General features: G+C 43.3%; 1 protein-coding gene across 2 annotated transcripts in view; it reads left to right on the top strand.

The window, feature by feature from the left end:
- NXPE3 (neurexophilin and PC-esterase domain family member 3) overlaps positions 1 to 9,677 on the top strand; it is a 42,862-nt gene that overhangs the window by 6,506 nt on the left and 26,679 nt on the right. The window contains exon 2 of one of the 2 annotated variants that reach the window (XM_077774851.1): positions 3,075 to 3,363. In XM_077774851.1, the coding sequence (XP_077630977.1) occupies positions 3,271 to 3,363 (93 nt within the window). In that variant the 5' untranslated portion in view covers positions 3,075 to 3,270. Of the gene's footprint in view, positions 1 to 3,074; positions 3,364 to 4,193; positions 4,222 to 9,677 lie in introns of those variants that run through there. The other variant, XM_077774852.1, reaches the window with a different exon arrangement.

The following is a 9,677-nucleotide window of genomic DNA, read 5'->3' as shown; positions in this document are numbered from 1 at the left end:
TTATTTATTTATTTCTAGGAGAGACAGAGAGACAGCGTGAGCAGGGGAGGGTCAGTGAGAGAGGGAGTCATAGACTCTGAAACAGGCTCCAGGCTCTGAACTGGCAGTCAGCACAGAGCCCAACGCGGGGCTCGAACCCATGAACCGCGAGATCATGACCTAAGCGAAAGTCGGACGCTTAACCGACTAAGCCACCCAGGTGCCCCTGAAAATTTTCATTTTAACTTGAATTGTTTTCAAGTTGTTCAATATGTTTGCTTTAATATTCTGTTTCTCCTTATGGCTTATCTTTAATTATTACTTTTAGAAATCCACTTTTTTCTTTATATTTGTGATTTTTATTTCCTGGTGGAAAATTAAGGCACAGAGATAAAGATGAAGGAGAAAAACAGAAACTGCTCAGAGATGACACCTATCAACATTTTAATATATATCTTTTAAAAAATATTTATTTTAAGAGGGAGAGAGTATGAGCAAGGGAGGGGCAGAGATAGAAGGAGAGATATAATCCTAAGCAGGGTCCACACTGTCATCACAGAGCCCAACACAGGACTCAATCTCACGACCTTGAGATCGTGACCTGAGCCGATATCAAAAGTCAGATCCTCAGCCGACTGAGCCACCCAGGCACCCCTAATATTATATGTCTTTTTAAAGAGAGGTCTCAGGCCGACTTCAGCTCAGGTCATGGTCTCGTGGTTCATGGGGTCAAACCCTGCATCGGGCTCTGTGCTGACAGCTCGGAGCCTGGAGCCTGCTTCTGATTCTATGTCTCCCTCTCTCTCCCTGCCCCTGCCCCCTCCTTCTCAGAAATAAACATTTAAAAAAAATTTTTTTAAAAGAGAGGTCTCAGTGTGCCCCAGGCCACATCTCCTTAGATGTGGAGATGAGTCTCTCCAAATCTCAGTGCTGTACTTGCTCATAGCAGAAAGTCAGGTCTTTTCTAGGCATGACCCTCCGATAATGATTTTCAGTAGAAGTCCCTGGCTGTGAGGGGCTTCTTGCATATTTGCGTTGCTACCTATATCCCTGTAGTCTCTGTAGCTCTGGGGTCTGCTGCCCTTGCCATTCTTCTGCACCACTGACCACCACTGTGCTGCTGCTAACTGGCTCTGAATAACACTGATGTTCTCTCTAAACTGCTGGCATTTCCATACACAGACTGTGCTTCCGGTGGTGCTGCTGAATTTCTGTAGAACATCATTATTGGTCTTTTCCCTCTCTGGACATAAGAGAAACCTATGATTTTTACACACAACTCCTCGAGAAGGGTTTCTATAGAGGAGCAGTGTGCCTGGTTGACAGTTATTTGTTCTATTTCACTGCCATTCCTTTCCAGAATTTATAGGCACTTTGGGGTGAGTGGGTGCCCTGGTGTTGGAGAGGGGTGGTATTGAGGGGTCATCAAATGGTTAAGTGCAGTCTTGCACAGTACATTGTATCCCTATAGAGGTTGCCAGGAGTGGTGGATCTATTCTGATTTAATTTAGGAGGGGAACCACCTCTTCCCTAATATGAGTGTTAGTTTTCCCTGGGAATTTCTGGCACCTACTACGGTGTGTGGTACAGAACAGGCTTCCATGATTATTTGTGGTGTGGATTGTTGAATCAACATATAACACATAAGGGAGGATGAACTGTGAGGGAATCAAGGAGGTATGATACATTGTTATCATGAAACTGCTTTTTCTCTGATACATGGTTTCTGGTTTGTGTTTACAGTTTTTTAAAATATTTATTTATTTTTGAGAGAGAGAGACAGAGCGCTGAGCTAGGGAGGGTCAGAGGGAGAGAGACATACAGAATCCAAGGCAGGCTCCAGGCTCTGAGCTGTCAGCACAACCCAACAAGGGGCTTGAACTCACCAACCATGAGATCATGACCTGAGCTGAAGTTGGACGCTTAACCTGCTGAGCTGCTCAGGTGCCCCTATTTTTTTTAAAAAATATAATCATAATTGGTATAGTCTTGTTATGGAGACAAGAACTACAAATACAGAGAAGTGAAATCACTGAGAAGTGAAAAGAGAGGAAAGTGCTGTGGGAATTCAGAGGATGGAGAGCATGCTAGAATGGCTTAGCCCTGACCCTTTTATGAAGCGGAGGTGAGGAAGGGTTGTCTGGTCCCTGTGGCATGGAAATGCATTGGAGTGGTGGGGTGGAGGAGTGAGGGAGCAGAGGGACTTGCCAGGCCTGGTACCGGGCTGCGGGGAGTGCTGGTGCAGCCGAGGTGTTCTGAGGTCCTCCCACTGCAATTATGCACCCTTTCACCTTGCCTTCTCCACTCTGCCCTCCATGGAAAACCTCGCTAGGAATAAAATACTAGTACTTATTCTGCTTACCTATGTCAAAATAAGAAGGGGAGGAGCATTTTGAATTGCTTATGTGGGAGAACTTAGGAGCGGCAGGCTCTGAAGTCCTCTGCCTCTGGTGTTTATGATGAGGGATTTGGGTGTCCTCTTGATCTTTGGGCTTAGCTTTCTCTCCTGCATCTTCAGGCCAAGTGTCTTCCCCTGTCCCCTGTTACTCAGCTCAGGGAGCACCAGTTCTACATCTGTGCTGAGCGAGCTGGAAATCCAAAGGGCGTTTCCTGTCTCCGGCCAACCCACGCAAAGGGACAGCACTGTTTTCTAGATGAGGTCAGGATGCTTTGCACAGTATCCCAGAACTCCTCCTAAAATCACAAGGTTTCCTCCTAATGCTCTTCAAATACAATTACTTTCAACTATAAGGGAAGGGAAGGGATTTTATTTACTTAGACCTCTAGAAGTTGAACAGTTACTTTAATTTTTTAACTTTAAGAGTTTGAAGACATTGTTCTTTGCCTTTTTAAAAAGTCAAAACCTAAATAGGTTGCGGGACAAATATCACTGTATTTATGTGGAAGCCTGGGGTTGGGTTTGAGCAAATTGTCTGGATATGAAACACATCTCACTGTGCTCTCACTCTTTGCTTTCTCCTCATGACTCTGGGCCTTTGAGAAGGTTAAAGAAGAAGAAATGTCATGTCTTTCCTCTCACCCCACCCAAGGCTGTTGCAATTGGTAATCTCTGTTCTCATCTCCCCTCTTTGAAGGAGTCCTTTGAAGAAAAATGTGCTTCTTAAATCAACCCCAGCCTCTTCTCTGTACAAAGAACTCTTCATGATACTAGCAGAAAAGAAGCAAATTAAACTCAAAGCTTATCTGCAGCTCAGAAGAACAAAGAAATGGAGTTTTGAGGAGTGAAGGTAGCATGGCGTCGGCCATGGGTGATCAAGACACAGCCAGACAATGTGGATCAATTTCTTCAAATTACGGCTTTTCTGCTGTCTGCTTGCAGTGCTGATGGTGGTGGTGCTGGTCATCAATGTTACTCAGGTAGAGGTGAGTACTTCATATACTCCTTCCTAACTAAGAGAATCAAATCTAAAGATTTGGAGCTAAGTAGCCTGGGAAATGCCGGTCATTAGAAAACTTATCCTGGTCATACCTTTTGTTTCCGTTTACTCAGTAAGTGTTTGGATGCCTTCAATGGTTATATATTGCATTGTCACAAAAGGTACAGTGGTGAAGATGACAGACATGGTTTCTTCACTTAAGGAGCTCATATTCTAAATGGGCACAGGAGAAAATAATGAGTAATCATAATCATACAGTAAATGATATGAAATAAATGATAGAAATTGTGAAAAGTACTATAAAGAAAGGAAAGCAGGCTACTCTATACTAGTTAGAGAGATGAAGTAAAGCTTACTCAGGGAGGGGACCTCATAGATGACTCCTGGCAAAAAGCTGAAATATTTCAGAGGAGGGAGATGAGGAATCTGTTCTGAAGACTCCTGAATGTCACACAAGGGCAGGGACAGTGTCTTCCTGAACCCTCAAGTGCCTGGCACTGGGAAGGAACTTAATAGTATCCCTCCCACCCCCAACTCTGTCATCCACTGCACAAATTCATAGGACACCAAAATTTATGGAGTAATTCTATATAAGATGATGCTATCTGTCCTTTTACTTTTGTTACTTGTGGTACTTCTCAGGTCCAACTTAATTATGGTATTTCTCTGTTTATTGGGTTTTGCTCTAGATTGAATGTCTGTGTCCCCAAACATTCTGGCTCCGTGGGAGCTCAGATTACTATTGTCTTTCATGGTTTCAGGTGGTTTTTTATTCCACCTCCAGAAGTTTCATCATGCACTCGTGCCCTCCAGTACTCTGCCGAGTATGCGAGTGGGATCCTCTGTAAGTGTCCTGAGATCTGTGTCTCTCTGTACCTCTCTTCCTGTCACTCTGTCCTGTAGATTCACCTTGGTCTTTCAAGACTCAGCTACATCTCTTCAAGTTGAGCAGTTGGCCAGGCCCTACCTGGGTTCTGCTCTCTATGTTGCAGCTTGGAAATGCTTTCAAGGCTGCAAGCAAAGGCTCACTCCCTGTATTTCCTTTCAGGCATCATTGTCATTTGTTGCCTAATGTCCAGTGTCTGGAAAATAATTTTTTCATATATGTTGGACTTTTTAAAAAAAGTTGTTTTGGGTGGAAGGGTGAATCTTACTGATTCTGGAAGTTGAAGTCTGAGGAAGTTGAATTTGAGGGGAAAGTGATAATTAAGAAGCTGGAGGGGAGGGGCACATAGGTGGCTCAGTTGGTTAAGTGTTTGACTTTGGCCTGAGTCATGATCTCATGGTGTGTGAGTTCGAGTACCACTTCAGGCTCTGTGCTGTCTTTGAGGAGCCTGCTTCGGATCCTCTGTCCCTCTGTCCCTCCCCGCTCACACTCTTAAAAGTAAATATTTATTTAAAAAAAAAATAGAACTGGGGTGGGGGTGGGGAGAGGGATTAATGGGCCAAGGAGAAGAGATAATGGGATCTAGAGCACAAATAGAACATATAACTTTATGTAGGATGAGAGGCACAGTATATTGTGTCTCTCTTGTTATCTTTGTAGTATTAATTACACAGGGAGGGCCATGCTCCTTCTTCTGTCTGACTTAAGAGGAAAAAATATCATGGTGGTTGGCAACGCAGATACATTTGCTTCTGGAGGGTAGGACATTGAAGCAGTTCTGGCCTGTGGAGGAGGTGAAAGGTGGAAGAAAAGAGAATACTGCCCACTAGGTTTGTGTGTAGGGCCTTGGAGAACAGGGTTGGGAGATGGACAGGGGCAGTAGCTTTTCAAGACCAGAGGTGTGCCTGGCACTCACCTTCATTGGTTTTTTGAGTGTGTGCGTGTGTGTTGCCACATTCGACAGCCTGGGTATACAAATAGAGAAAAAAGAAACTTGTATGGGTCTAGGTTCAGTGAGGAGGCAGGAGAAGGGACCGAGACTTGAGAAGACAGGCCAGAGTCCCACATCATTAACAGAGTCAGGAAGGAATGTGAGAAAATTCCCCTAATAGTCTGACTTTAGTTCTTGAAAACTTCTGGACTGAATGGCAACTAACAGCTCTAATTACCCACACAAACACAAACCCAGCACTAAGGCAGGGGAGATGGCAGTAACCAATGATTAAGACAATTCTGACATTGAAAATAATAAATAGGTTTTTCGGTGGAGTGCAGTAAAACATTTTCCCTGTTTAAAGAGGTCATCTTGTCCAGGACGAGCATATTGTTATGGCTTTCAAACTGTTCAGTTTATTACTGTGATGAGAATTGGTGCGGAATCTTGGGTGGGGGAGGGGGAGGGGGAAAGCCTCTGAAGCTTGGCAGCCTGCCCTCCCTTAATCCCCATTCCATCCTATATATTTCATCCTGACTATACTTTTTGTGCAGTTAGAGTATACGAACATTTTCTAAAACGTACAGACTCAATTTTAATTAAAAATATCACATACTATGAGAAGGAGGTGTATGTAGTAATATCTAGCAAAAGATTGTGGAGGGTATCATTATTATTTCTCTGATAAGCCCTCATTGAGCGTGGCCTACATTTATTTATTTGTTGTTTTCCCTTATTCATTGATATTTTAAGTATATATATTTCTGATTACAAAAACAATACAAGTTTATTATGGGATCTCGAGCACAAATGGATTCTGAAGTAAAGAAACCTGATTCTGGCCGGCTTTATTATTAAGGAGTATTTGGGGTGCCTGGGTGGATCAGTCAGTTAGGTGCCTGACTTCAGCCCAGGTTATGATCCCATGGTTCGTGGATTCAAGCCCCACATAAAGATAAATAAACATTTTAAGGAAATAGTAGGGAATATTACTCATTTACCGTAGAGTTGGGAGTTCGGCTGACATAGTTCAGGCTCTGTTTCTCTGTAAGTCTCTCATCTCTGCCCTCCTTTATGTTAGCTTTTATCAATGGTCTCCTCTTTCATCGTTGATCATAGCATGCTGTCATATCAATAGGTGGTGGCTTTCTTGTTCATGTTCAACATAAGGCTCAGTTTGTTCCCTTACAACGCTCTGAAGGTATTACTTGCATTTTTCCATTTGCAAATAAAATTCTGATAGCACTGGTAGTGTCTGGATTTGCCTTTTTTGTATCGATCAAGCACCTCTAGCAACCTCCTCTGGTTTTTCAGAGTCCAGAATTGGGTCCTCTGCCCATTCCTGAATCAGTCACGTGGGGTTATCTTTTGATCAGTCGGGCCTATCCCTGAGCCGACAGGTCAGCAAACGGCAGTGCTGTTTTTTCAGTAGGCAGAGAGTGAAACAGATGTGGCATGTAATGTTCACTCTAGTCCATAGCTTACAGTGGATTCAGAAGTGACCATTGGTGTTTGCTCTTGGCTTTGAATCTAAATAGGTAGCAGACCCTGAAGTTGCACTTGTCATTGGCCTAGAATAGAGTTGTCATTTAGGAAAATGTAAGCAAATTGATCTTTCTGCATTGTTTTTCATTTGTGAATAAAATTCACGTGGCTTGGCACCTGGGTGGCTCAGTCNTAGGACTGCCTTTGCCACATCCCATAGAGTTTGGATTCTTGTATTTTCATTTTCATTTGTTTCTATATTTTTTAAATTTCATCCCTAATTGCCTGATTGGCCCATTCGTTCTTTAGTAGGGTGTTCTTTAACCTCCATGTTTTTGGAGGTTTTCCAGACTTCTTCCTGTGATTGATTTCAAGTTTCAAAGCATTATGATCTGAAAGTATGCATGGTATGATCTCAATTCTTTTATATTTATTGAGGGCTGCTTTATGTCCTAGTATGTGATCTGTCTTGGAGAATGTGCCATTCACACTTGAGAAGAAAGTGAGTTCCTTGGCCTCAGGATGTAGAGTTCTAAATATATCTGTCAGATCCATCTGGTCCAATGTGTCATTCAAGTCCATTGTTTCTTTAGTGATTTTCTGTCTGGTTGATCTATCCATTGCTGTAAGTGGAGTATTAAAGTCCCCTACTATTAGCACATTCTTATCTATAAGATGTTTCTGTTTGTGATTGTGTTAAATATTTAGGTGCTCCCATATTTGGTGTGTAGACATTTATAATTGTTAGTTCTTCCTGATGGATGGACCCTGTAATTATTATATAATGCCCTTCTTCATCCCTTGTTATTGTCTTTAATTTAAAGTCCAGTTTGTCTGATATAAGTATAGCTACTCCAGCTTTCTTTTGACTTCCCGTAGCATGATATATATTTCTCCATCCCCTTACTTTCAATCTGAAGGTATCTTCCAGTCTAAAATGCATTTCTTGTAGACAGCAAATAGATGGATTTTGTTTTTTTATCCATTCTGCTGCCCTATGTCTTTTGATTGGAGCATTTAGCCCACTTACATTCAGTGTTATTATTGAAATGTGTGGGTTTAGCGTCATTGTGTCCTTTGTGGGATTCATGCTTGTGGTGGTGTCTGTGGTATCTTGCATTCCTTGCAACCTTTCCCTCAGAGAGTCTCCCTCAGGATTTCTTGTAGGGCTGGCTTAGTGGTGACAAATTCTTTCAATTTTTGTTCATTTGGAAAGACTTTTATCTCTCCTTCTATTCTGAATGACAAGCTTGCTGGATAGAGGATTCTTGGCTGCATATTTTTTCTGTTCATCCCATTGAAGATCTCCTGTTATTCCTTTCTGGCCTGCCAAGTTTCAGTATATAGGTCTGTCATCACTCTGATAGGTTTCCCTTTGTATGTTAGGGCCCTTTTCTCCCTGGCTGCTTTCAAAATTCTCTCTTTGTCCTTACCTTTTGCCAGTTTCACTATGATATGTCGTGCAGAAGATCGATTCAAGTTATATCTGAGGGGAGTTCTCTGTGCCTCTTGAATTTCAACGTCTACTTCCCTCCCAGGTTGGGGAAGTTCTCTGCTATAATTTGTTCCAGAACTCCTTCAGCACCTTTCCTTCTCTCTTCCTCTTCTGGAATTCCTATGATACGGATATTGTTCCATTTTATTGTCGCTGAACTCTCGAACTCTTCTTTCATGTTCCTGGATCAGTTTATCTCTTTTTCTCAGTTTCTTCTTTTTCTATAATAGTGTCTTCTAAATCACTTATTCTCCTTTCTGCCTCTTCAAGCTGTGCATTGGATGCCTCCAGTTTATTATGTATCTCATTATTGCATTTTTAAATTCATCATAACTATTTTTAAGCTCCATATTATTTGTAGCCGTGGTTTCTCTGATGTCCTGCATGCTTTTTTCAAGCCTGGTGATTAATTTTATGATTATTCTAAATTCTTGTTCAGTTACGTTGCTTATATATGTTTTGAGCAGTTCTCTAGCTGTCATTTCTTCCTGGTGTTTCTTTGGAGGAGAGTTCTTCCATTTCATCATTTTGATTAGCTTTCTATCTCTTGTTAATTTTAAAAGCTTGTTGTACACTCGGCCCCTGCGAGTTCTGCTGTATTAGAGAGGTCTCTTTTGACTGTTCAGGGCCTGTCTTTTCAGGAAGTGTTCTTTGGATGGTGTCTCTTCGTTTCTCTTATTGAGCGTTTGATTATTTTCTTTTTCCACTGGTAGTGGTATTTGGGACTCTCCACCATGTGTAGTTTGGCTTGTTTCTTGAGGGAGCCCTGGAAAAAGAAAACAGACAACCACAGAGGGAACACAGGTACACAAATGCACAGACAAAACCAATAAATACGCAAACCCAGGCTCAGGTAAAAACAGCTACAACAACAAAACAGCTCTCTGGAGGGGATCGGCGTGGTATGGTGTAGGTAGGTCTTGTCTCCACTGTGTCCGCTGGCCTCCCTGAGGCCTTGCGTTGGTGGTTGTGGGGAGAAGAATGGCATCGCCCCAGTCCCTTCTCAACCAAGCGTTGCAAATCAGTTTTTCGGGACCGATCTCCCTGTGCTGAGGATGTAGCCAGGGTGGGCTGAGTTGTATGCCCCACACCCTGCCTCGTTTCCAGGTCCCAGTCCATGGGCTTTGTTATACCGCCCTGAACAGTCCCTCAGGTGGCTCTTCCCTGTNGAGTGGGGAGTGGGGGGGGGAAGTGCCGCAGCCTCAGATCTGCTGGGGTCAAGCAGGGATACAACCCGAGTGTGTTCGGGGAACGTAGCAACTTCAGGTCCGCAGAGTCCACTTCGCCGCAGTGTGCCGCCACCGACTCAGTGGGCCACTGTCACAGCGCGCCACTGCTGCTTCACCTGATGCCAGGACCGCCGCCTCAGGCTTTGCTGCCGCTTCAGCGGGCCACCGCCGCCATGGATGGTGCCAGGCGCGTGGCAGTTCAGTTTTTCCTGGTGCCTTCTGGGACCAGGGCACCTAGTTTAAAGTCAGGACCCCAGCCAGAGCTAAAAAA

Source organism: Crocuta crocuta, unplaced genomic scaffold (assembly GCF_008692635.1).
Source record: "Crocuta crocuta isolate KB4526 unplaced genomic scaffold, BGI_CrCroc_1.0 scaffold6, whole genome shotgun sequence".
Taxonomy (NCBI): Eukaryota; Metazoa; Chordata; class Mammalia; order Carnivora; family Hyaenidae; genus Crocuta; species Crocuta crocuta.
This window is presented reverse-complemented; position numbering and strand designations above follow the sequence as displayed.